At 41.3% G+C, this 27727-nt stretch overlaps 1 protein-coding gene across 5 annotated transcripts; it reads left to right on the top strand.

The window, feature by feature from the left end:
- The first annotated feature begins 1941 nt into the window (after nucleotides 1-1941).
- atf7ip (activating transcription factor 7 interacting protein) lies at nucleotides 1942-27727 on the top strand. 5 transcript variants are annotated; one of them, XM_028405430.1, is made up of 15 exons: nucleotides 1943-2513; nucleotides 20013-20065; nucleotides 20974-21468; nucleotides 21561-21621; nucleotides 21817-22011; nucleotides 22432-22607; nucleotides 22715-22852; nucleotides 22959-23030; nucleotides 23125-23198; nucleotides 24812-24876; nucleotides 25465-26112; nucleotides 26191-26292; nucleotides 26433-26510; nucleotides 26654-26730; nucleotides 26876-27727. In XM_028405430.1, the coding sequence occupies exons 3-15, from the start codon at nucleotides 20980-20982 to the stop codon at nucleotides 27329-27331; spliced, it is 2631 nt and encodes an 876-aa protein (XP_028261231.1). In that variant the 5' UTR covers nucleotides 1943-2513; nucleotides 20013-20065; nucleotides 20974-20979; the 3' UTR covers nucleotides 27332-27727. The 5 variants fall into 5 exon arrangements, with proteins under 5 accessions (XP_028261222.1, XP_028261204.1, XP_028261231.1 ...); XM_028405421.1 differs by having other exon boundaries at nucleotides 1942-2513; nucleotides 21561-22011; nucleotides 25468-26112; XM_028405403.1 differs by having other exon boundaries at nucleotides 1942-2523; nucleotides 21561-22011.

The raw sequence follows: 27727 nt of genomic DNA, 5'->3' as shown, positions 1-27727 counted from the left end.
TAGTCATACTCTGCTGTTAATGCAGACTTGCTATTTCTCTAACCACAGGGTTTCTCTCTCCTAGACTAGCACTGCTGCCTTTGTGTGGAAGAGCGCAGACGGCGTGACTCTCACTCCTCATCACATGGATCTTGTATGAACGCATGTCTGTGAGGGGAAGGAGCCACGACACCACTATAACTGTAGGTGGCTACTGAAGGTTGAGAATATTCTTTTGGTGGACATTTCTTAACATCACATCTCACCCCCTACAGGCACCCTGAGGATCTGCAGGTGCTTTGCACACCAGTGAGTCAACAAAATGGCTGACAGTTTAATGTTGTAACCACCTCAGAAATCACATCGGGCACACTATAAACTAGCCTTACCTTAACCCACCTTCCACCGGCTGCAGCTCCTTATCTTCTTTATGACACAGAAGTGTGCGGGTCTGAACAGTGCTGGATGTATGTGGTTTGCAGAATGAACATCATCTATGTCAGCTATGAGTCTGTTTCACAACACGTTGTAGTTAAAAATGTCATCCTCCTGCTGGTGGGAGGATTAAAGGTGTAGCGCTAACCTGCCATTTAGCCTTTTTATAGATTTTGTCAAATTTTCCAACAACTTTGTTAGTTAGAGACGGTGGGGAAAAAGCGGACTAGCTGTTTTTTTAAGTAATTTATTAAATAACAGTAGAACAAACTGTAAAAGTAAACAGCAGCCCTGTTATGCCAATTTGTTTAATACTTCATTTCATTTACTTTAGATGCACCAGTACAAAAGCTGGATATGATCCCGCTTGTAAGAGATTTGCGTTACCCATGTAAACCTTTTAGGGCTTCCCTCATTCAGACTACCAAGTCTCTGTGTGAGAGGAAAAGAAGAGTTCAGCGATCAGCGGCCACTCCTAAGAGACCCTTAGGTCTGAATACATGTTTTTCAGACAAGTAGCGATGACACAGGCTAATGTAAGCACAAGGGTCATGGTTATTTCTTCTCTAGGTATTACAGGGCATTAAACACGCCCTCTGCTGGATCCCTGAGGTACTGCAACTTCTACTGCAGCAGTGACTCAACAAAATGGCTGACCTGCATAATGAAGAACTGACAGAGGACATCTGAAAACCACAATCCTGTTTCACATTAATGTGAAGGCTATGATTTCAAGAGGCTAAAATGCAGTCAAGTCTTTGTTTTGCTGTTTTTCTGAGTTCCTGACTCTGAAACATTAGAAGCCTAATACATGTGAAGCCTCAACAAAAAAATGCAAAAAATATCCACTCCAGTGTAAACAGAGGCAGGAGTACGATGTAGCCTAGCTGGAGCTGATCCCACGTATTAGAGACTTGACAACAATTCCAAGGTTTCTCCATACAACACTTGTCTGGTGTGCAAGTGTGTGTGAGAGAAGGAGAAGAGCGCAGAGAGGGAAACAGACACACACTACTGGCAGGGTAAAGGTTTAGGTTATTTTTGGTGAACAGGAACCAACATTTTTTTTATGTTTGAGATCACTATCACACGCCCTCTGCTGGACTCAAGAGGAACTGCAGGTTGTTTGTTCACCAAGTAAGTCAACAAAATGGCAGACCTGCATTATGCATGGCAGGAGAAAGCCACACACTACAGACCTGCTGTGCAGTAAATGTAACAGAGTTTAGAAGGTAAAAACATTTTCTTCTCTACATTCTTCAGGGCTCCTGTCTCATGTGGCTGATTAGACACTAAAGTAAAAAAACACAAAACAAAACCAAAAAAACACAATTACACAGACCAGTCAAAGGTCACTCAGATACTTCATCATACATTTTAACACGCACTGTTTGGTTCTCGTGTTGCCTAACCTACACCTCTACAATGTCACTGCTGTAGTTTGGTTTATAGAAAATTTTTTTGCTCTGACTCCTCCTCCTCCTCCATATAATCCCTCCTCCAGAGCGCGGGCTTCTGTGGAGGACAGATCACACACACCCCTCCCTCTCCATGCTAATGTTCTGCTCCCTGTTGTCTGTGGCTGTTTCGACCAAGCTGAGGTGCTGCTGCTGCTGCTGCTGCTGCACTAAAACACACTTTGAGTCAGATCATCCATACGCACCGACCTGTGTCCTCCTGGATCACTTCATTCATACATACCTTCTCGGCCACCAGCAGAGAGGCTACAAAGAAAAAACGGAGACAAGCTAATGTTCAGATCTTTGCGTACGTTCAACGACACCGCTTCGTACCAACCGACCAACCCCCAACCGCTGACGTGACGTCTGTTGTGTCGGTTTTTTTGTGTGCTGAAGGAGGAGGAGCCTGCTGCTGAGCGAACACGGACAGCCGTCTGTTGAACCCGCCGACACACAACTAGAGTTGTTGTTGTGTGGCACAGCTTCACATTAGTTTGCACCTTGAAACCGTTGGACCAGATTCTCCACAGAAACCACTTCCTCACGGCGGAACACACCAGAGTCCGGAAGAGGCAGGAAGAGGATACGAACGTCCCGGGCGGACAATCGCGGGAAGATCGGTCGGCATCGCAAGAGTCGGTGAGTCGAGGTATTGCAGCTAGCATGCTAGCACAGCAGTTTTCAGTTGCCATGCTGGTTCAGACAAATTCGTGACATGGTTTTTGGAAGTGACACATTTACCCTTGAGTATAAAATAAGTTTTCATTCCGTGTTTATAAAAATTTCCGTTCCCTGTTAATAAAAATGTAGCTGATCTAGATTTACCTACGATGTAGCTAGCTGCTGCGATGCTACTTAAATAAATAGCCTTTAAGTAATCTTAAATATTAATAGTGTAGAATAGACTTAGAATTTCACAGGAGTTCTTTTCATGTTGATATAAGTTGTATTTTTTTTTTTTAAAGGTGATGTTTTCTGGTTGCACTCCAACGCACGGATAACCGCTGTAGCGTTGAACCAGCGATGATTTCTAAATAATGCTATTTTTAAGCAGTGTTTTTATTGCTTTCTGCCCTTTACATAACAGTTTCACACTTTAATGCGATCACGCTTTGTACAAACACATGAATTCAAGACTGATATTCTGGCTGCTAATGATGGCTAATTGTCAAAAAGCTACTTCAGCTATATACTCATTTAGAAGAAGAAGTATATATATTACATATATATTACATATATACTGTTTGTGTGTTTGGACCTTTTTTAAGTCCTTCTGGTCCTAGTTGTACAGTGACATAGTTGTGTTGGTGCTAAATCAAAGCAGGAGGCACAAACGGCATGCTGCAGTGACAGTTTGTAGGATGGAACAGAAAAAGGCAGTTCATGATGAATGGTTGTCTACCTTGAGGGAAGAAGTAACACAAGATGTCAAAAATGGCTAAATAAATCACTTATTGAACTGGATTTATATTTAAAATATCTCCTTAACTTAAGGCTATTTAACTGTGTTCCTCAACTGAAAGTTTAGAAAAATAAAAGTCCAAATTTGAAAAAACAAAACATACAAAAACATCTGCATAGGACAGTTATTTCTTAAAATGTGCAGTTAAACACCCCCCTTTTTGGACTGAAGTGGTACGGTCCAGTAATTTTCCATGGTCCACAGTGTCATAGGATGTGGGTGTGGCCTAATGTCTACAGTAACACAAAAGTTGAGCAGTTTTCCTCGTGTCCTGTCCAGTTAGTTTCCAAAACAAAAAGATAAAAACTCCATTCTTTGTTACTAAGGTGAAATGATGTGCAGATTACTGACCAGCTCAGCTATTTGCTGCATGAACCACAGAGACATAAGTCAACCACAACTTAAAGAATTCACCAGTCAATAGGACATCATGTGCATGCTGCAAAAAGACATGTAGAAAAAATTTTTGGTTCTGATTCAGTCCATACAGCGTTTGCTGTTACAGGATTGCTTTTTACCGTTTTGGCACATGGTACAGCCCTGTTTCTAGTTTCACCTCCCCCACCTCACCCAGTGGCAGCGCTCACATGGTGCACTTGTAATTCATTACACAGTCAGGTTTTTTTTAACTGCAGAAGAGGAAGCAGCTTTCAAAGGCGCCACCTACATTTTTCAGAAGGTTTCGTGTCAGTCTTCGGAGTATTTAGCTTTTGCATTGCTATGCTTCTATGTAGCCTCTCATATGGTTAATAAGAATTTTGCTCTAATTCTGCAGTAGCGTTCTACAGTTTTCTGAGCCAGCTCTATTTAATTGGGCACCAGAGGTTCAGGTTTTCTCTGACTATTTAAAAGAGAGACATTATATGTTCTAAACCTACATTAGGAAGAGGGGTTTGTGTGCCTGGATGTGCAGAAACAAGCTGCAAGCACCACCAGCATGCTGCAGAGGTGACAGTTTGGGGGAGGAGCAAAAAAAGGGACAGATTTTTTTTATGAGATCTTGAGGAGATCTTGAGGTAATAGAAAATGTAGTTATTAAAAATAAAAAAGGGCTATGTTCCTTCGAAAACCACTTTAGTGCAGTGTTCTAACAAGATGTATTGATTTTTTTTCTCAATAGTTTCATGATTCATTGTAAAACATCTGTAGGTAAAAAGAACAGGCATCACCAACATATGGTAGAAATGTAGTGGAAACTGGTGCATTTTTTTACATTGTGCAGTTAAACACCCCCTCTTGGTCTTACTTGGTACAGTCCAGTAATTTTCCATAGACCACAATGTCCTAGGATGTGGGTGTGGCCTAATGTCAATGGTGGTACGTGCAGTCTGTCTCTTTGCCCTGTCCTGTGGGCCTCTATATTGGGGAAAAGATCTTTTATATAGTTAAGTGACACGATGTGCAGATATGTGACCAGGCTACCGCCTGTACCGCAGAGCCACAGTTCAGCCACAGGTTGGGGATTGTGCTGGTCTTCAGATTTGGACTCTGTCCATGCTGTTTATAAAAAATTTGGTCTAGATTTTGTCGATTCGTTGTGTGAACTGCATCAGGTTCACTTTTTACTTGAATGGGGCTACAGCCCTTTTTCTGGTCTTACCTCACACATTGGGAGTATTCACCTTTTTAGATGTTTCTTTTGTGTGTGTGGATGTTAGAAACATTTAGGTTTCACTCCTGCTAACAGTACGACTTACAAGGTTCGGACAAATACACATTAAATGAGAGCTTGATTATTTAGGTTACTGATTATGATTTAACAGATATTGTGCAAAAGGAGCATGTGAGGGTTAGGGTTAAAAAAAGAGTAGTTAGTATGCCTAGCTGTTGCACCTTCCTCGGACCCTGTTCACACAGGTGTGTGTCTCAGTTATACATGTCAGTGCTCATTTGTGAGTCTTTTTTGTAAGGTGCTGTCATTTTAGCTATGTTCTCATTAGATGGGTAGATCATATTGTTATCTAACAGGACGTCCTGTAAGCGAACAAAAAAAAATCATGTGATGGACAAGTAGCAGCAGCATATTATGCCCTCATATGTGATCTGCAAACATTTCTAATTCATGCCACATACGGCATCTTTTACATGCTGTGCATTCATACTTTGTTGTATGTGACATAATTGCTTACAGCAGCAGATTTCTTTTTAGGTAACACCATATCCATGCCAGTGTATTATAGCATGTAAATTTAAGAAATATCGCTCAACATAGAAATTTCCTTCCTTCTAAATTTCCTTCTAACTGTCACACAGTATTTAATCTAATTATTTAAGTCTGATCTAAATGTCATATATCTACTTGGTAAAAACATCTGCTGTGTATATATTTAAAGTAATTATAAGTAACATATCTGATATTAAGGATTTTCAGAATGGCCTCCGCAACCGCATCTCGGTTACAGTATATTTCTCTTGCTGCTAGGTTTTAGATACCATGCCAGGGCAGTGGGAACCGGTTTCAGCCAGTTACAGCCAGTCAAAGCCGGTTCTCTTACCTCAGGCTTGAAATAAGTGATGATAAATGGGATCTGGACACAAACTCGAAATACTTTCACCATAAATTCTACCATGCCTTGCTGATATTTGTAAAAGACTTGCCTGTTTAATTTGGTTTGTATAGCTGCGTCAGGCATATACATGTGTCTGTCTGTTTAGGAGGGTCCTAGTACACATACAACACATACAGGCCTGTTTTAAATAATGATTTGAATAAATAATCTGGTAAATCTACATCAACAGAACCTTCTGATAAATCACATAAGCAAGTTTGCACAAAATATACTTATCTGCCCATTACATTGTGTTTTACACTTATCGTGTCTGCATGGATGACTGAGTCATTTGAGCTTTCTGCTTGAAAGTTTACTTAAGCTTTTATGCCTATTTATTAGTATTTAGACAAATACCATTCACCCTTTGTGAATGATGACACTAGATCCCCCTTCATTCAACCAGAAGCCAAACATCTACCTGTTGTCTTAAGTGAAAAATGGCACTGTTGTCATTCATTCTCGGCCTTAGTGACTCTTATTTATTGGCTAAAGCGCTGGTCGGCAGCGACATAAACCTGACACCTCGATAAATCAGTACAGCTCTATGATTTTTTTTGTTTTGAAAGCGGATTACGGGAGAAAGATACAGAAAGTCAGCCAGTTTTTAACTGGTTTATGAGCACTTTAAAAACTGTAAAAAAAATGTTGGTTGGGTTTTATCCACTCTATAAAAAGTAGTGATAATATAGTTAACATGCATTTAATATGCACAGCAGCAGACATGTAGTCGTTGCATCATGGGCGCACAGCACCCTTGTTGTAATCTCTTCTGGTGTTTTGCCACTAAGTATGAAGTCCATCCTGTTGGCTTGTAATTCTGCCAAAGTAGTCCTCCAAAACAATGACAACAACTTATTAGGTTACAATTAACTTTACATGTGTTTAGTATTATAAAATATAGCAGGGGTGGTGGGTTTCAGTAGCTGTGACTAACAAATGTGTACGATACCCACACAATTTGACAGTGAGGTAATCTTTTTGAAGCCTAAATACTGTAATCAAAAATTAAAATTACACTAACAAACCAACTACATTAAGTTCTCAGTAATCCAGGTCATTTTCATTTAACAATTCCAGTTGCCTCACTTCAAGCTCTTGAATGACTACAGTGAGGTTGCATGACTATCAACAGTGTAAACACCCAGATGATTTTAGTTTTGTCATTTAGCCACTTGTTTGCAACTGTCTTTTTAAGGCACGTAGAAACAGAAAAGTTATTGGGTAGTATATTTGGTGTTTGAAGATTAAACATAATATTCTGGCCAATGAATAACCACAGGCCTTATTGGATATAACCAAAAACCCATTGAATTCCAGACAATGGAACCGGAAGTAACAACATGCAAATGCTATTCTGTTATAGATCTCATTCCTTCAGCACTCATTGCAGTGTTATTCCTTATTGTCAATGTCTGAGCCTGAAAAACAGAGAATGCTAGGGTTCTTCTAACTGACAAGTACTGTATTTTCGCGACCATAAGGCGCACCGTATTATAAGACGCATGCTACGCTAAAACATACCAGTACGTAAATAAAAAGGTAACAGGAGCAAAACGGTGAGTTAAGTCGAACTTTATTGTTGTGAAGGAACGACTTTGTTTATAGTTTGATTACTCGCTGCATATAGCGCTGTAGCTCGCAATAATTACATAATACAGATGCAGCGGTTTGTTGCTCACGTTATTCTGCATAACAACTTGAAATGTGTATGTACATTTTTCTGTTTCACATGCGTGTCTGTGTGGTGTTTTGCTTGTTGAGCTGCAGTGATGTGCGATCGGACTCTTGCGTCTGAGCTTTAAGACAGAGAGTTACGTTGCGCTGCAGAAGTGAAAACCCAGAAAACCGCTCCGCATCCTCCGCAAGCCGCTCACATCTCTATCAGCAGCGATTCAGTAAAAACCGGCTGGATATCAGTGAGGAGAGTCGGTGCAGCCTCTCTCTCGACGGTGGCAGCGACAGAGAAAGAGCGTGTGTGTTTCTATGGGCAGAATAGTGGCTGCTGCTGCTGAATTCCTGTTGTGATTCCAACTTTATCTTTACACTTTATTAATAAATAAAGACCATCTTCGGATATATGTTGTCCCGCATTTTAATCAGATGCACCACAGTGACTCTTAATTCATCCTTACCAGGCTGACTTTACAGAATATTTATTACAACAATGTACAGTAAAAAGGAAACAACTGCGCAAGTTCAAACCTGCCAGCTTCCTTCTCGTTTGGAAATTATTATTATTATCGTTCAGAAATTATGCCGGCTTTCACAAAAGCTCGGGCAACAGTCACTGCAGAAACATGAGTCCACGCATCCACAATCCATTCACATATGCTGGCGTAACTTGTCCGGCACTGCCTCCCAGTAAAGCTGTGCTCACTGTCTGCCATCCATCGCTCCTACACCGCTTGCAACTTTACTTTGAACGCCCTGTTTATGCTGATGTCCAGTGGTTGGAGTCCTTTGTTAACCCTCCCGGGATTATGTCGCAGATCAGCAGCGAGGGTGATGCGTGGAAAAAAACATCCGGTCTCTTTACATAAACTTCCCTGAGCCACTCTCCCATTTTCTCCTCGTCTCCTCGTTTCTCCTTAACGGCGACTCTTGCTGGAAACTTTTGTTTAGGCAGCATCTCTCTTCCATAGGCGGAAGTTTCTGTCCATTACCATGGCAACCGAGAACAACAGCGAACGCTGACTTTTCGTGCCCCGTGGTCCGTATTGATACCGTGCTGGTCCCTGTTCTCTCCACAGTTTGGTTCACAGGGATGTCGAAAGTAAGGGGGACTTCATCCATGTTGGTGATGTGGCTGGGCTGGATGTTTTTGCTGGCAATTTTGTCACTGCAGTAGATACGGAAGCTGGCCAGCTTTTCTTTGTAATCCGCTGGATTTTGCTGCGCCAGTACCATAGATTTCAGCTGATTGGTGAATTGCTGCCAGCATACATAGTGTACGTGTTACATAGTATCCATCTGATTGGTTTATCGCTGCTAGCGTACGTAGTGTACGTATGACGTACTGTTCAGCTGATTGGCGAATTGCTGCCAGCGTACGTAGTTTACGTATAACGTCCCCGTGTCTGGTACTCAACCCATACACAAGGCGCACCACATTATAAGGCGCATGGCCGACTTTTGAGAAAATTTGAGACTTTTAGGTGTGCCTTATGGTCGCGAAAATACGGTAGTTTCAGTCAACTCATCGGTCAAATGACATAAGCTTGGTAATTGTTTAAATCCATAATGGAAACGATATTGTCCTGTACACTGAACAGTCCTTGAATGTATCAAAGTCCTTGTGTCTCAGGCTGTTGTATAGTCTTAAAATAGTCACAGCACTTCATTGACAGCCTTGCTATGCTGGAGGATCTTCAGTGCAACCTTAAAAATTTAGGCTAAATATGGTTGCAATGTGTGACTTCCTGTATAGCTACCAAAAACCAAGGATTAAGGATCTATGAGTCACTGATTCTGTAGTCCTATACATAGGCCTGTCACGATAACAAATTTTGTGCAAATGTAATTTATCGTGGCTGAAAAACGTATGGAGCCCATTTAAAGTACAGTGCAATTAATTGATTAATTGCTTATCGCGACAGGCCTACCTATACATAGTTTTGCAAGGAAAAATATATCCCCTCCTCAACCCGCAGGAAATCAAATAATGACAATGTTTTATATGTGACATGGCTAAGACAAAGGCATCCTACTGGAGCGGGCACCAGAAAATTTTTGACAAAGAACATCAGAAAATACACTGCTCAAAAAATAACGGGAACACTCTTCTGTGAAATCAGCCTGTCCAGTTAGAAAGAAACACTGATTGTGGATCAGTTTCAGCTGCTGTTGGAAATGGAACAGACAACAGGTGGAAATGAGAGGCAATTATCAAGACAAGCCCTTTAAAGGAGAGGTTCTGCAGGTGCTGCCCACAGACCATTTCTCTGTTCTCATCCTTTCTGCCTGTTGTTTTGCTCACTTTTGCATTTTGTCAGTGCTCTTACTCCGAGACGTAGCATGAGGCGGTGTCTACAACCCACAGAAGCTGCTCAGGTAGTGCAGCTCATCCAGGATGGCACATGCAAGCTGTGGCAAGAAGGTTTGCTGTGTCAGCACAGTGTCCAGAGCATGGAGGAGATACCAGGAGATGCGGAGGGGGCTGTAGGAGGGCAACAACCCAGCAGTTCCTCCTTTGTGCAAGGAGGAACAGGTGGAGCACTGCCAGAGCCCTGCAACATGACCTCCAGCAGGCCACTGATATGCATGATTCTGCTCAAACTGTCACAAACAGACTCCATTAGGGTGGTATGAGGGCCCGATTTCCACAAGTGGGGCTTGTGCTTACAGCCCAACACCGTGCAGGGCTATTGGCATTTGCCAGAGAACACCAAGAGTGGCAGATTCACCATTGGCACCCTGTGCTCTTCACGGATGCGAGAAGGTTCACACTGAGCATCTAACACACTGACATCCTCCAGCATGACCAGTTTGGTGGTGGGGCAGTAGTGGTGTGGGGAGGCATTTCTTTGGAGGCCGCACAGCCCTCCATGTGCTAGCCAGAGGCACCCTGACTGCTGCCGGGATAAGATCCTCAGACCCATTGTGAGACCATATGCTGGTGCAGTTGGCCTTGGGTTCCTTCTGATTCATGACAATGGTAGGCCTCATTTGGCTGAAGTGTGTAAGCAGTTCATGCATGATGAAGGTTTTGATGCTATGGACTGGCCTGCCCGTGCCCCAGACCTGAATCCAATCAGCACATCTAGGACATCATGTCTCGTCCCCCAACTCATCAGCAACATGCCCAGGCATTGTAGGGCGGTCATACAGGCATGTGGAGGCCACACACACTACTGAGCCTCATTTTGACTTGTCTTGAGGAATTTCCACTCAAGTTTCATTCAATGACATCTAGGAGGTGTTATTTTAGTGTACAATTATTCTATGTTCTGAAGATTAAAACACATTCTTGGCTAATTAGCCATTGTCCTTTTGGAAAGGGTCTGCAACTTTTAAACTATACAACCCTCCAAGTCTAACCAAACGCCTGACTGCACACCTGCACGTTTCTTCCAAGTTTGACCTGGCCATCAACACCTCATCTGCTCATTCACAAAGCTTACATGTCACCTTTGTGTGTGCCTTCAAAAGACATGATATCAAATGCAGGAAATCAAATAATGACAAAATGTTTCATACGTTGTTACAACTCGCAGGAGTGCCTTGTGGCAGCCCATTCACTGTTACTACCTCTGATATCGGCTGAGAGGATAAAGTCATAACAGTGCTGCAAAAGACTGGCATTGTGAGTACTGCTAATGTAAAAAGGGGTTTGCACAAAGACAAGGCCAGAAAGTCCCAGATGTCTTTCTGCTGTCTAAGGATCTTTGCAAACCAACAAGCCTTAATCTTTACAGAGGTGTGTTAAATAACCACAGGAAGAGACTGTGATTTTATCTGCATCGACTTCTTTGCCATACCTAGAGAATATGACTAGTACTTGTTACTGGCAGGTTAGGCCATATGTCTGTGAATGATCTAAGTCCAAGGGCACCTCAGTTCTTAATGGGCTTATGAACGAATTTGTTCATTTGTCAGCTCCCCATACCAACACCTACCTTAAGGTAGGTCATAACCTTCTTGTGGTGGAAATCACATCCAAGACTTTCCCCCACGGTGTTACCCCAGGAATGCATGATTTACCCTTTGCTCTTGTTGCTTTACACAAAGGACCATGGTGAAAAATGTCAACAAAATCTGTCCCATCAGAATCTGGAGATTTGCTACTGACATTTGGTGTTCTAATCCAGCTTTGTAGTGAATTCCTCTTTGGTGTGCACTTTCAAAAGGCATGCCTGCATGGTGTAACAAGATGTGAGCATTTTCGTCAACTTGTCCTTTTACGCAGCCACCAATTCTGTTTTGGAGCTTCCTTTGTGGTAAAGGTAAGGTGTGACAAAATGCTACACAAAATGAGCAGGCTTAAATAAAGGTGCAATGGCCATGCCTTGAACAGGCTGTGTGATAGGGACTGCTGTCTTCACCAAAAAATCACAGCAGAGAATGCAGTTTCTGTGCGAGCAGAGGTACCCAACCTACCCTAAAAGATGCTCCACCAGTTCTAGAGAGTTATACTCTACTCAGTTAACACCCTTTAACTGTGCCAAATACCAGGACAAGCCATCTCTCCAAAAAGTTCCAAAAAGGACTGATTCTTGATGGATCCCTCTTTTTTTGGTTGACAAAGTGCCTAAAAAGCACAAGTATGCATCTGACACCACAGGAGAGACTTGTTTCCATGAGTATAAAACATTTGCTTGACATAACATTTTTTCACCAGAATAAATGTGTGGATTCAATCCTGTAGGTTTTGATCTACATATGTATGTCCGCAAACAAGGGGATGAATTACTAAGAACTTCTGCTCCACCTCGCTGAACCCTTTTGTGCAATATCTTATCATATTGAACCAATTACTCACTGACTTATAATTAGGGGTGTGCATATCAAGCGAAAATCCTTCCACTTCGACTGTTCGAAGCTCATCTGTTGTCCTTGCTACCAATGTCCGAAGTTCACCCGCTCCCCTTGCAGCATGTGGACACACATGCAAATGCTCTGGTCAGTAGTGATGGCAAGGGATTTGCCAGGTTTTTAGCATTGTGCTGCTCTAGCATTATTTTAGTTCACAGAATAGATCTCTGTATTTCCTAGCTGTACTTGGTCCCCTGGAGTGGGGGAAAGTGTTGAAGGTAGCTGTCAGTCCATGACTGTTGTATACATGCTTTATAAAATGTTTTAGTTGGTGGCAAAGCTAGTCATTTAACACAATATCACTTTTGATTGCTCCTCTGTGGTGTGTTGACTTCTCTATGGGAGTGGCCGACAGTTGTGTTGCCGAGTTCTCTGTGTCGTATGCAGTAGAACTGAGCAGATACTGTTCTGGGTTATTCTTTTTACGTAAAGATGTATCTTTGTAAAAGAATGAGGAAGAACGAGTTATTGCTACATCGAAAAAATAAAATTTAGCTAATTGACTTATTTTCGAAAGGTAAAACTTCTACATTACACTTTCTTTTAAGCTTAAGCTAATTTAGTTTAGACATGTAAGTACATGCTTGTCTTTTTCAGACTGCTTTAAATGTGTCACCTCCTTGTAGCTCTTGCCGCTGTTGGTGAAAACACCCCTCTAATGGTTTAGTCCATGCTTGGCTGTAAAACTCCAGTTGAGAGCAGACTGCAGGTGTGGGGGAGGGGTGTTGGCGCGCTGTCAGGCTGTGGATTCAATTCTGACTGTGTTCTAGCTAAAGCTAGATCATACTGTCTGGCTCAAACTGTAGTTACTCAAGGGTAGCTCTTAAAGTTGTCACATTTAACTACATGAAGGGGAACAGTTCTGCAGTTTTCATTTCTGATATCAAACAATAGTTTAATTTTGTTTATAAATATATGTATATATTAAAGCTAGCTTCATTTTACACCTTGATTACTTTACAGTAATATGCTGATCAATTTTTTTTCCTGTAGCTATGCCTGTAGCCTCCCTCAGCTGCGCATGGCTAAAGCATAATCACCATGTGGTGCTTGCTTGATTCACATGGAAACTCCTGGTTTGCACACCCCCCCCCCCCCCCCCCCTCCTACTTTTCTTCCCTTTTTTCCTTCTACTGCGCTCTCGCTCCTCCATTTTGTGAAAAGCAGAGGGGGGAATCCAAATTACGCGAGCAGTGTTGAGGCAACTGTAGCTTAAGAGTGTTGCTGAACAGTTTAATTATATTTAGAGAAAAGCCTTTCTGTTACTGTGTTTTTTAACATATGTTAATTGAGAAACTGTGAGAATTGTTGAGGCTGGTCAATTGTGTGTGTACTTGACAGATTCACTAGTTTTTTTTCTTTTTTGTAAAATGTAAACGTATTCGGGACCTGTCTGCTAAGAAAAAATATCCACCTGATGTGATGGGGAAAAAAATGACACAAATAGACATAAATATATGGATGGTAAAGGAAACTTTACCACCAAACTTCTTGGCTTCATATTGTTTCCTGCCTGTCAGATTGGAGCAAGCTGTGATCATATGGGAAACCAACACAAAACAATGAGGAAGGTGGTGTATTGTACCCGTTGGGACTGTCTTCAGGCTTGAGCTTGAATCTCACACTGCTTCTCTTGTTGCAAATTATGAGACTTGGTACTTAAATAGAATGCACAATCACACATAAAATACAGTTAATGATTTTTTCATAAATACAAAAGTATAGCTACTTAAACAACGGTTTTTAATTATTCACACTGCAGGTGTTGAAAAAAGAAGCCTGTCTGGATTGAGAATTGAGGATTGAGTACCATAGTCTATTTCAGAACTAACATCCAAACACGACTCCACACACTCTTCATTACCTCTGGGTAATTCAGATTCAGATTCACACATCCTTGCACTGTGATTGGGATTGGAAGCCTCAGATGGAAATACAAACAAGGTTAGCATAATAACTACTAAAGTTTAATGTTAAAAACAAATGTGAAATACAGATAACCTTATTAAAGCTTACACAGCAATCAGATCCACTGATGTCTGCTACAACCTTTGAGTTGTAAAATAAATAAGCTAAATCGAGTGAAATCCTGAAGAAAAATGGCCACATACCATGTACGGATTTTTGCCAAATGTTTAATTGGATTTATTTAGTAATTATTAAATGTCTTGGTAATTAAGGGGAATTATTGTTAAGTATATGGTACTACTGAATCAGGATGAGATATTAGATGTAACAAGCTGTCTGAGCTCTGGGTGGCTGCGCACAGCAGATCAGGTGGCCATTTTGAGTTTCAGTGAATCCAGATGCAGGCAGTGATGGAGGGGGAGGGAGGACTGCGCACTGTGCGCAGTAATGTTGGAATGCAGGCTCTATTCTCACTGGCTCGCTTTTTTTTCCTTTTCTTTTTTTTTACACTTAGTATGTCATAGAAAATAGCATTAAATAACTTTTCAGTGTTTGGTTCATCAAAAATTAAGACCAGCTTCATCCTCTGTGTCTGACAGTCAGGTTTATTTTTTGCCATACTGATTGAAGCACCATGGGCAAACTTCAAAACAAATACATTTTTTTATTAGCCAGTTATTTAAAATAAGGCTTATAAAACATTTATAGCCCTTATTTGAGGTTTTAAAAAATGAAGGTAACTGATTCTGGTAAGTTTTAAGTTAGGGAGGGTTGCTGAACAGTGTACACAAACTGAACCAGGTTTTAGAATTGACCACAATGACATGCAGTTACATTTAAACTCAGTAATGTATTGTTCCCTGGAGATCCACATATGCGTATGGAGATTTCTGCAGATACACTCTGCTGTTTTTCCCCTTCCAGTGGGCGGAGTTTGTTATATGATCTGCCCATGCCTGTGCACAGTCTGTTCGCTGCAACACTGGTGGCCATTTTGTGTTTCTGCAGTGGCAGAAAGAAGGGCTGGCCAAAGAATGCACAGCAGAGTTTTATTATTTTATTTTATTTATTATTTTAGAATCTATTTTGATGAAGACAGATTGCAAAAGAAAGTACTCATTAATAAAAATCATCCTAATCCTTAACATTTTAAGTCTGTCTTAACCGGTCAAATCAGAAAAAATGATTTGATTACAGTTGTATTAAGAATCCATTGGTACAAATATCAACACCAGCATATTTATTATAGTTTGTATTTTAAAGTAGGTCTTCTCTCTTCCATTAGAGAGAAGAAAACACCCCTATCCGGGAATGGTTCGGTCTTGTTTAACAGCAGCCTTCTCTGCTGTGGGAGAGGCTCCTCTGTGGGCGGATAGAGGCTGCTTATTGTGTCAAGCTGTGCTCTAATTTTTTTGCTGGTGCAGCTAGCATGAGACTGTATGGCTAAAACGTACGGTTTCTTGCAAGCATATGAAAATGTCATTAAAGGAAATACTCAGCACTAAGTGGCTAAGTTTAAGTGTGATGCTCTTTTAATCTCAGATGTTGTAATTTTAACAAAACAGACTTTGATTTGTGTTGAGCAAAGGTTTTTATTTGGCTTAGATTGATTGTCTTAAGGAAATGCACCAAAGTCAGCTGAAAGGCTAGCATTTGTTTCAAATTAGAAAAAAATAAACACTGTGTTTCTGTATAACAAATTTGTAACAGTACATTGTTTCATTGATCATTTTAATACTATCCTATATATCTCTTGTTTTTATGCCCTTCCCCCACCCTACCCCCCCACAACAAAATGGTTCAGTCCATGTTTAACTAGGAGAGGCTGTTCTAGTGTGTGTGTGTGTGAGAGAGAGAGAGAGAAAGCGAGAGGGGGAGGGTATTTGCAGCTGCTTCTGGGTTGAGTGTGTGAGTGTGCAAAGTAGCGCTGTTGTGCGCTGCTAGCTAAACTCTGACTAAGGTGCATGCACTTTTTCCATGATAGATGAGGGGTTTTTTGCCTTCTGTGCTGCTTTTTTTGCTTGGCAACACACATGTTAGAATGACATAGTTACTGAAATGAATATCTTTTGCTTTACCTGTGAAAATGGAGGCTTTAGACAGATGGAACACTTTTAGTCAGGCTCCTCCCCCTTATTTTCTTCCTGCCTTTAACCCTGGGGGTTAGTAGTGCAGTTAAAAGGCTCAACATTTTTATTAACTTCCAGGAGATTGCTTTAGTCTCTCAACTCCTCCTGATAAAGGTGAATTTTTCATCATTCAAAAAAAGGTTTTCCATCACAATCTTAACCATTGAGTTTTGTGTTGTTTGCTTTTACTGGGACTGTAGTAGGCTGAGGCTAACTTGGTGCTCAGCTCAGGGACTGCAGCCGAGTACCTGGGTGGACATATGTATGCAGTTCAGATACAGTCTGGAAAAGCCTCGGTAGATAGTCCAGCTGAAGTAGTATCATTGAAATTGCATAGTTACAATCAGCTCCACCTCAGCTGCTGCTAAATTCTCACTCCAGAACTGTATCAAAGGTGGGGTTATGCACTGCAGCAGTATTACTTATGTTGTCCTTGACCTTTTTCTTAATCTTTTTTTTAATCACAAAACTTCCTTTGCCTATAATGTGATTTTTTTTAAAGGACATTCCTCCCCTGCCCTTTGTCAAAATGGTTTAATCCATGCTGGCTGTAGATTTCCATCCTGTGGACTAGTTGTGTGCTGGAGTGGGGGGATGGGTGTTGCCAAGCAACAGTCTGTGCAGGGTACTTCCTCTGTGTCTGTGCGCTGCTAGCTAGAGTTGCAATTGATAATCACCACGCTGCATTTTAAAATGCTATAGCCACAAGATTTTGTTTGGATGTAATTGTGGTTCCTCTAAATATGCATTTGCAGGTATACTGTCAAAAGAAAAATTATAATAATGCAACTTTACCGTATCATGCAGCTTTGTACACTTTTGTGTCAGGAGCGCTGAATTGGTTCTTCTATTTAAAGGTTTTAATTAGTACCTATAGGCTCACTTTTGTTACACACTTTTTTATAGAACATACCTCTGCAAAGTACAAGATGGACTAGTCCTTACTGAACCCCTCCTCCTTTCTTTCATTTTGTGGTGCTGGCCTCTGAGCCTTCACTTCTCCACAATCAGCTAATACATGGAAGGCCTCAATCCCCCACATCCTGCTAAAGGTTGATATTTCTTTGATTTTAAAGCATGTTGAGCATTTTTCTATGTCTTCATATTAAACTCTGAAACTGCTTCAGTCTTCTCAAGGTTTGCTTTTTAAAGTAGCTATACCAGTTAAAGAAGGTAAAGTTTTGCCTTAATGTTTAGGCCTTTAGCTTGTTTAGAAGAAAAAATCAATTTCAGACATTCATTTAAAATTAAGGAATTTGCTGTTAGCTCTTACTAATCAGCTGATGAACTATGTCTTTAGAGATGTTTTATCTGCAAGGAGATGCATGATGCTAGGCATACTTTAGTAACCGAAGTTTACAGATTGTCAGTTTATATATATGTGGTGGTATCGATGAATTTTAGGTGATTAGTAGTAATATGGAAGTACCACACAGGTATAAAACGTCTCCAGTTCTTTAGGTAGCCATTACGACAATAAGGTTGCCTTCCGCTAGGTAGGAGCATGAGGGTCTTGCTTGTTTTTAATAGGTACAATTCGTAGTTAAGATGGTGCTCTGTGGATAAGAGTGTCAGTTTGTGTACTGTTAAGAAAAATAAGGATTTTGGCATCTTGTCACAATGCATTTACGTTTGTTGCAGTTCATAACCATTGTACCATTGAATTGTTTCTAGTGTTTAAAAAGAACAAAATTAGACCTGAAATCTAGATGGTTACAGAAAACGAGACTTGATGAAATGCAAACTATATATAAGGTAAACATTCTGTCTTTTGTACCACAGCTTGTCAGAGACAAACCAAGTAGTTGCTGCTGCTTCATCACAAACAAGACTTGCACTATTGTGTAGGCATACCAACATGACTTTTCCTCTTAAGCATTCTTGAGTATTGCATGTTAGGGTGATTTGTTGAGCAAGAGTTTATAAGAGTTTCATCTTTCACAACTGAACCAATAATGCTGTACCTTTCATCCTGATGGTGTTCATTTTTAACTCTAAAGCAGGGTTGCCAAATCTCCCTGCTGCACTTGAGATCATGTTCTCCCCTTGCTCTCCCAGGGTTTCCCACAGCGCTTTCTAGTTAGGGCAGCCGTCTTGACAACAAATGTCCCCCACTTCCGGTGACGCATCAACGCATGCGTAGATGGTAAAAATAAGCCCACATAACGACATCTGTTGGTTAGTATGTCCTTGCAGGGCTGCAGCTATATTGTTTTACTCTATACTCTACATTTATTTGTTGCCGTGGACAAACATCTAACTAACGGGCTACACAACCTCTCTCTTTAGTCTCGTACACGCACTCTCGCGCACATGCGCGCTCAACCCTCCCGGGTACGTGCACACACACTCAATGCCCAGTTTCTTAGAAGAGACATGCCACTATTATTTCAGTACCTGCCAGCATGTCTTTTTTAGCTAGCTACTGAGATTTCAGGCTGGCAACAAACGAAAGATCTGACGGCCATTTTGAGTTTTTGCACGGTGCAGTAAATGAGGCCGAAGGATGGGGGAGGGAGGAAAGTGCTCTACGCAGTATGCAATAACATTGGAATGTGAGGAGTACTAGTGATCGTGTTGCAGCTTACGTCGCTTTGTGTGCTTTTTCTAGGTTTCTTTCTAGGTTTAATTTGTTACTGAAATATCAATTATGGACTTTATGGTCATTGCACAGGCTCTGCTTAGTCATGTGGGAAATTAGTAGGAATGGCTTACAGTTTTGAAGAATTTTCACCAGAGTCTCAGCAATCTGCTTGTTTTTACAGTGTCAAGTATACACTCAATCTTTGTACTTAAATATGTGGAATTTCTAGTACTATGTCTTTTTTTTTAAATTACCGTATAACACCAGAGTTGGTAGTATACAGGCAGTATGCAGAAGAAGAATCAACCCTAGTGGCTGCATTATTTGAGATCGCAGTCACTAAAAACAAATTGTTTTGTATGAAAGCCTCTTCTCTGCAGGTCATTGCTTCTCTCTCCATTGTTCTGGCAAACAAATTTCCTGTTTTGAATTTTTTTGACTTGTTTGAGCTTTGGCTAGCACATCCTGTTTTATGGTAAATTACAGTCACGCTGAACAAAAAAAGACAACAGTAGTATAACCTAATAAGTGCCATATATCATTTTACTGCATGTAAATAGAATAGAATAGAATATACTTTATCAATATCTTTGCGAAGGTCCCTCGGGTACCAGTAGCAATACAACACTGACAGTAAAAGCAAGATTAAATACAAATGGGGGTGAAAGATTTAGTTGTACAACGCAGAACTGATTGAAAAGTAAACATCCTGATGAATTACTCTAGTAGCCTAGTGGTTTTAGGAATTATTTAAAAAAAATTTGTGTCCAAATTTGGCCAAAGAAATGTGCAATTTAAATTTATCACACAAGGAAATGTTTCCTTTTAAAACCAAAGGCCCGCTATAGCTACATCAATAGAAATGCACTGATTAATACAGTGAAATTACATTGTTGCCGTTTTATGTGAACAAAAACATTAGGAATTTTATTAAACAATACATTCCCTCTCCCCTCTTCTCGTTTCCCTCAGGTCGTGGTCGATTCTTATGGTAAATCCATGACCAGGTCCCTTGTGGCTTGAAGGTAAGTTACATTCAGTATACTGCACCATACATTTATAACATAACATTTCGTGTTTGCTATTGAATGTACAATGAGATTTTACTACAGCTTAACAGTTTCCTGCAACAAACACTTAATGCCTTTGATCTTTTATGGCATTCCAATAAAAACATGTTTAAATTACCTCAAAAGTATATGCATGATAATCAATACACATGAAATTAATATTCATAAAATATAATGACTAGCCTCACAACTAAATTGTCTGCAACAATCAAAACTATATACAGAAAGTCCTTCATATTTTGCATAACCTCCCACATGCTGCCAGCCCTGGCTCAGTGTGCGCTCTGATTTGCTGAGAACTGAACCAATAGGAATGTGGGGGGATGGGAGCAAGGTTGGGTTGCTGCTGTTGGTAACTCAATGTCATTTCTGTTTTCTGGATTGTGGCTTAAGTAAACATGAGATCCATAGGTTAATCAGAAAACTGAGGCAAAGAGGATATTGTGAGAGTAGTTTCTGACAAAAAATAATTTCTGGTTTACTTAGCTGCTCCTGGACTGTTGTCACTACAGGACTGATACAGCAATGTGTAAGCAGATAGTATGCATCTGTCTGATCTGGTAAGGATACTGAGTCCAGATTGTAGTAAAGAAACAGACCACTAAGATACCGACAGGTTTGGTATGCATACATCAGTGAAAGAAGAACCTTCTAGAAAAGAACAAAAAGAGCCATGGAGCTCCACAGTGACCTCTAGTGGTTTCACTGAAAAACTGCAGTCATTACTGCACTATGTAGTGCGTAAACACTAGGATCAGGCCAGGCCCACAACTGGAAGAAAATGTGCTTTTTACTAGCGCAGTGGCTTTGCTAGACTCACCATGTCCTTTGATTGCACCTAATCTCTCCTTGCCACTCCACAGGCAGTAATGGAAGTTGTTGCGTCCGAGGAAAAAAAGAAGATCTTCCGAGCCAGGAAAACCATGAAGATAAGCGATCGACAGCAACTAGAAAGCCTTCACGGTACTTTGTTAACAACAGGTCAAGGTTTGTCCAACCCTTCACCACCACCTCTAGTGAATGGAACACACAAAGAAGATGGGCAAAAAGTGGGTGACAAAGAGCAAAACAACATCTCGGACTCAAACTCCCCACACACTACATCGCCTGCGTCTCCCACCTCTCTGAACTCTCCTGCACCGTTCCTGTCTCTGAATCTGTCTCCTTCTCCTACATCTTCACAAAGTCCACAAGCACAGGATGAAACAATTTCTCCCACATCACCATTCCACTCTCCTCTTAACTGTGACCTAAAAAATGTAGAGGATGAAGAGTCCTCATCAAAGAAGTCCATTACAGCAGCATCAACAGAGAGTACAGATCTTCAGGAGGTCATCCCAGTTGTAGAAAAGGACGAGGTAAAGACACACAAATGTTCGTTTTTATTTTAAAAACAAAGTATGTTGGATGTGTGCATGGTTATTAATACTGTGTTTATACTCCTCCCTAGGAGGAACCAACTTCAACAGAGGACCTAAGTCTGGACGATTTTGGAAAGGATTCCGTTAAAGGTTCGGTTTCATGTTCGCCTGTGACAACTGAAGTTTCTGAATGCACAGAACCAATGGATGCAGATAGTGACGCAGCAAAAGCGGTGGACCCTGAGGCCTCCACAGTCAAAATAAACGATGAAAAACCTTCTTCACCCAAACTCACCACTTCCGATTCTTCTCCTCCTTCTTCCTCTTCTTCACCTTCTTGTACAGATGGAAAACAAGCAATTGAAATCAAAGAAGACACCATAAAAGAAGATGATAACAAAAGTGATGTGAAGAAAGGGACAGTAAATGAGGAAAAAATGCAGGTGGACCCAGTGAAAGTGGAACCTAAAAAGGGAAAAACTGAAGTTCGACAATCCTCGAAGCTATCTCGGCCATCATCAACCCCACCATCTAATACAGGTAAGGAATAGTGGAACCTGCAGTTAGCATGGGGTTATCACAAGTTAAAAGGATATTGTTAGTCATCATACTTATGATATTGTTAACTATTTGAAAATTAGACAGGTTGTGAGATACAGAGAAAAAAATCTATAACCATGGTTATTTGACAGCAGATATACTTTATGTAATGCCTCCCCTGATTTTAAGTTCACCCTAGTTTCTTTGCTAAGTATCACTACAGAATTACTTTGTGTTGAAAAATTTGGCTTAAGATTCTTGTAAAAGTGCAAATTGTCATTTTGTCCTGTTAAACATTTTGGCTCAAGAAATATAAAAAATAAGTAAATGCTGCAACTAAGTGGGTCTGACAACACAATCGCATATACATGTAATAGACTAATAAATGGCACCTTCAAAATATTGTTCTTTCCCATTCAGTGCAAGAGAAGAGCTCCACCTCAGGACTAAAGCGCACTTTATCAGAGGGATTTGAAAAAGATGGGCTGGCTGTAAAAAAAGAAGGGAAGAGGCCCAAGTTGGAACGTGAGGAGTTGGAGGCCCAACTGGAACTTAAAATTACTGCCAAAGCCGGCAATCACACTAAACTTGAAAAGGTTTGTGTTGAACTACTACAGAACTACTTGTACTCACATTACAATTCTGAGGCAACTGGACTCTGGTAGAATGCTGAAGATTTACCTGAGGTTGTTTTTCCCCGCAGATTGTGCAGCAACTCGTGGATGAAAGGTTGAAGATTTTGGAGCTCACCATTTTTGACCAAAATTTCCAAGAACTGAAGGACCGAGTAGACAAAATTGACTGTGCCACAAAGCACCAAACCGCCATTAACACACTCCAAGTAAGTACAAGGCAACATTGTTGTATGGAGAAAATATTCTTAGTGAGCCCTATGAGCTAAAGAGTTAGCATGGACTTAATCTAATTCTACGTCCCGTCTCTTTAAGGCCAAGATAGCCCGACTTGCAAAAAAATTTGGAGAGGCCAATCAGGCATCAGAAAACAAAAGGAAACAGGAGGTCAGATAAACTTTTTCTTGTGTTACATGCCAACATTTTTGCACCTAATATTGTCTGAAAATGCCTTTAAAGGTCTACTGTTTTACTTGCACAGGCACTTGCTGCAGCTACAGCTGCTGCTGCCGCCACCAAGGCTACAACTGTTTCAGTCAGTACTGCAGCTCCACGGTAAGTGAATCCATACATACAGCTCTCATCTAGATCTCTATCAGTGATCCTATATATGTAAACCTAGCATGGCAGTTCCCTACGTTTTTTTGGGAGAGATTTGCTCACATCACTCCAAATGCACAAGATTGTGAGACCATTTCATCATGTGGAAAGATGAGTCCACAGCCTCACTGTGTATAAACATGTATTCTGTGAATCATGCTGTGGTCTGTGCACAATGATATTTTGTGTGACTATAATTTGGCTTTTGTATGAACGTGACAATACCGGACTGAAGCCAATAACACTACACATAGAACAGTTCACAGCGTGAATAGTTGACATTGTCCCAGGTTGCCAACCGTAATCATTATAAACTGAATTTAAAACTGACAGAGCAAAGAATCTTTACATCCTCCAAATCCATACTGTTTTGGAAAACAAGCTTCAATGTCCCTTGTTCGGTTTGTCAGGATCAACTTTTGCAAAGCCCTAATTTCCAAATATTTCTTAAGACTTAAACAAACACATGCCCCAGTCTGTGTTTTGCACCTGCAAAGTAACCCTGCGTGGGTCCAGGTCCTGAGTCTTGTGACGTTCTACAATGTGAAGCCAGAGCGTTACTTCAGGCAGTGCAGAGTGTAGTTAAAACTGCACCTCTCCTCCCAACAGCGTGCTCCATCGGCAGACAGTAGAACTGCAGCCTGAGGTGCCCAGTGAGGGAGTGGTGCCCTCTGTTGGGAAGATTCCAGCACTGTCTGCCAAAGAGGAGGAGGAGGAGGAGGAGGAGGAAGGGGAGGAAGAGGAGATGGAGGAGGAAGAAGAAAAAAATGGGTCCCGTGATATTGCCATGGCAAGAAAGCTATCAGAATTCAGTGAAGGAAAATCCAGAGCAGACATTAAACTCCGTACAATTTCAACCCATTTAGAGAATGTGCTGTATCACAACTGCAAGAGAAGCTCAGGGAAACCCAGGCCTGACCGCTACGCATCTTACATATTTCGCTACTTGGTTCCATATGACGTCTACTGTAACTGGGTTGCAAAGGTCAACTACGTTGGATTACTGGGCAAGGACGCACTACCACTAAACTTAAGGAGGACAATGAGGATGTACATTGAGAGTCGATTTCCTGTACTGTCATGTGACAAGTGGAGAGAGATTCGTGACGTTATCAATGAAATACTACGAGTAAAGAGAAGGCCAGAATTTTTTCGAGAATATGAGGAAAGAACTGTGTTGTTTTGACACACTTATGTTAAAGGCACAGAAGCATACTGGGACAATTGTCATCAATTCAAAGTCACAACATTATCTAAAATTGCTAAGCTCCTTGGTATTATCATTCTAAAAGTAAATATGTTGAAATGGATATTATTTGCTGGTGGCTTGCACGCAGAAGTTGTGGGGTTGCCTCCACATGTGAAGACAACCAAGTACTGATGAATGCTTTATTTAATTTAAAAGTTGGACATTTAAGTTGGAATCTTGCCACAAGATGTTTAAAGATGACTGTATGAAGTTGAGTGAAATAAAAATGTCAGCACCTTACCACAGTAGTTGTCCTGTCACGGACACATTCACTTTCAAATCTCAGCAACTCTTAAGTATCAGCAATCTTTCTGAACAGGCCAGTCCGGACATCCATGGAGGTAAAGCAGACTCCAACAACTGTTCCTTCGTCCAACACAGCTGGTGAGTATAATTACCAGTGGCACAGTAGTTTTCAATGTTGCCCTCCAACAAGTCAGTGTTGTTGCATGTGGAATTTAGAGCTATAGTTTCCTTTCACAGTTACAAAGGGATGATTTTAAAGATCATAATCGGCAAATTAAATGATCTTACTATTAATGGCAGTTTAGCCAAAGTCAAAGGGACATGTTCCTTTACCAGTGTTTTCATCATTACAGTCAATCCAGCAACCAAATTTATGGCTGCTCCTCAAAGGTATCTCCTGTTTGAGCCTATAAAAAAGCAGAGCAGTCAAGCTGCCATATTCCAGACTCTTTTCTTTTAATATACATATTAGTGCTGGTTTTGGTTGTATTTATTGTTGTATAATTCTGACTGTAAGTCAGAAAGTACAGAAGTTTTCTTATATACATGAGTGGAAAAGTTGTTGGACTTGTCTGTATGTGTTTGTCCAATATCCATACATGCTATAAAGGGTATTATGACAACAAACCCTCTGACTGAGTAAAGCAGCACAACATGCAGGTTTTTGCATAATCCTGTGGTTTCCTCCTGCCTCATTCTGAAACAAGCCATTTGCTTTCTCCATAGCAGTCTCTGCCACTCCAGCACTGTCTGCCCAGACTCCAGCTCCAACTCAGATTGCCACCTCAACTGCCATGGTTTCACAGGCCCCCATCCTTCAGCTGATCACCTCCTCCTCTAATGCTGCTTCCACCTTGGCCACTGGCATCACCACACAGAGTCAAACAGGGACCTTGGTGCTTAAAACAGCACCTGGGAGCGGCATGGTCGCAGCAGGCCAGCCACTCCTCATACAGCTGCCTTTGTCAGTGAATGGACAAACGGGGACGCTGGTCAACATCCCCGTCTCCTCTTTGTCTGCAGCCGGCACACTGAACAAGGCCAAAACCACTGCTGCCACCACCACATTCATACTCAAACCCGCTCCTGCCACTACCACAGCACCATCCATTGCCCCAGCTGCTGCTTCAGTCCCAGCCTTGCAAACCCCTGCAGGTCAGATCTCACTTGCCCGTGCTGTGTATCAAGGGGGCGCCGGGGGAATAACTACACCAAATGCTGGAGTATCTGTTACCACAGCAAAGACACCCGCTCAGTCTGTCTCTGTAGTTGGAGCTATGTCTTCAGCTTCTTCACCTGCAACCTCTGGACCGGCAGCAACAGGTTCCACTGCTCCGGGTCCGCCACAAGGGACGTCTCTTACATCTAAGACAGGTAAGGGTGCTGAGACAGCGAAACACTAATTTTTTTTTCAAACAAATCTCTTAGTCAACATGTTTCTGTCTTTGTTAGACAACCAAGCTGCAGGATCCACTCCATCCAAAACAGCTGCACCAGCAGCACGACCAAAGGGCTCCGTCATCGACCTCACAGATGATGACGATGATGTGCAAGGTATGATTGAGCTTCAGCTTTTTCTTTCCCCTACACAATAATTTATTTCTATATCTTGTATTTAATGATATATATACCTTAATAAATATAAAAGCTAAATGCAGCATTAGGTTAATTGTGTTGTACTGTATGGTTTTCAGTGACCGGAGTGAAGAATGCCACCATTGCAACTCCCTCACCTACCCTGAGGTCTAACCAAGTCATCAGCATTCCCAACAGTAAGACAACCAAATTACTGATGACATAAACAAGTGATTTTGTGACAATGCAGCATGTTGAACACTAAGATATCTTAAAATTTATAATATTGTGCATTTTGCATTTAATGTGAACTGGAACTATGCTTGTGCTCTGTCCATAGCTGCAGGAGCAAGAACATCTCCACAATCCAACTCCTCCACCAATCCTCAGTTGACAATACACCACCGCCCCCCACTGGTGAGGATAAAAAAATGCATTTTACTCACAGTGTTCTATGATATTGGGCGTGTTACAGTTAGCATTAGTAAAAACCTACTTAATTTTTCTTGGTGTAAAACATTTTCTCCATACTCTTCAGTGACTCAGTTTTTCTCTTTTGTAGGACTCTACTGCGAAATCTCGTGCCGTGACCACTACTACACCATCACGAGGCTCCAGTGCGGCACTGCCACCTCTACCCGCTGCATCTGCATCACCACGTCTGCCGCCTGAAGCTGAACGGACCTCACCCCCCCAGCAACCTCAGCTAAAGCTGGTGCCCAGTGCAAACGGCATAGTGCTGTCCTGGTGTGTGGCCGAATCGGATCGGACCTGTGCAACTGTTGACAGCTATCACCTTTATGCCTTCCATCAAGACAACTCCAGCAATGCAGCTCAGCAGCACTGGAAGAAGATTGGTGAGGTGAAGGCCCTTCCTCTCCCTATGGCTTGCACTCTGACCCAGTTCCAGTCCGGCTCCACGTACCATTTTGCTGTTCGAGCCAAAGACATTTACGGGCGCTTTGGTCCTTTCTGTGAACCTCAGTGCACAAATGTCTTCACTTCCAGCTCTACCTGAACCATATACGAATGGAGACAATATTTTTGCCTTTGAGGATTTACTTGTTTTTCTTGTTTTTGTTTTTTGGAACTCATATTGTGCATTGAACACGTACAGTATCTGTAAATAGTTGTCCTCGTTATAACTGGACTATTGACTGACTTGGAGTACTGAAGCGGCAAACGGTTGGTTTTGTCTCGTTCATATTCTGGATTTTTTTTGGTGACTCGAGCTGTTGTGTATATAAGTAAATTACTTCTTTTCTAAGTCACCTGTTTATGTTGTTCACTCCTGTTCTTCAGACCCCAAGCAATTTTTAATAGGTGACAGGATCATTCATGTCAACTCAGTTGAACAGAAATGTTTAAATGTGTGGTAGAAATGGAATCATACCTTTTTGTAAATTTGTCTGGC

The sequence above is a fragment of the Parambassis ranga genome, chromosome 1 (genome assembly GCF_900634625.1).
Source record: "Parambassis ranga chromosome 1, fParRan2.1, whole genome shotgun sequence".
NCBI classification, from domain to species: Eukaryota; Metazoa; Chordata; class Actinopteri; family Ambassidae; genus Parambassis; species Parambassis ranga.
This window is presented reverse-complemented; position numbering and strand designations above follow the sequence as displayed.

What these genes read in the sequence shown, in the direction of transcription:
- atf7ip (XM_028405403.1), top strand. Translation starts at nt 20,980, where the DNA reads ATGGAAGTTGTTGCGTCCGAGGAAAAAAAGAAGATCTTCCGAGCCAGG. An exon ending in AGTCATCAGCATTCCCAACA is followed by an intron (nt 26,511 to 26,653) that starts GTAAGACAACCA and finishes CTCTGTCCATAG; the next exon opens with CTGCAGGAGCAAGAACATCT. An exon ending in TACACCACCGCCCCCCACTG is followed by an intron (nt 26,731 to 26,875) that starts GTGAGGATAAAA and finishes TCTCTTTTGTAG; the next exon opens with GACTCTACTGCGAAATCTCG.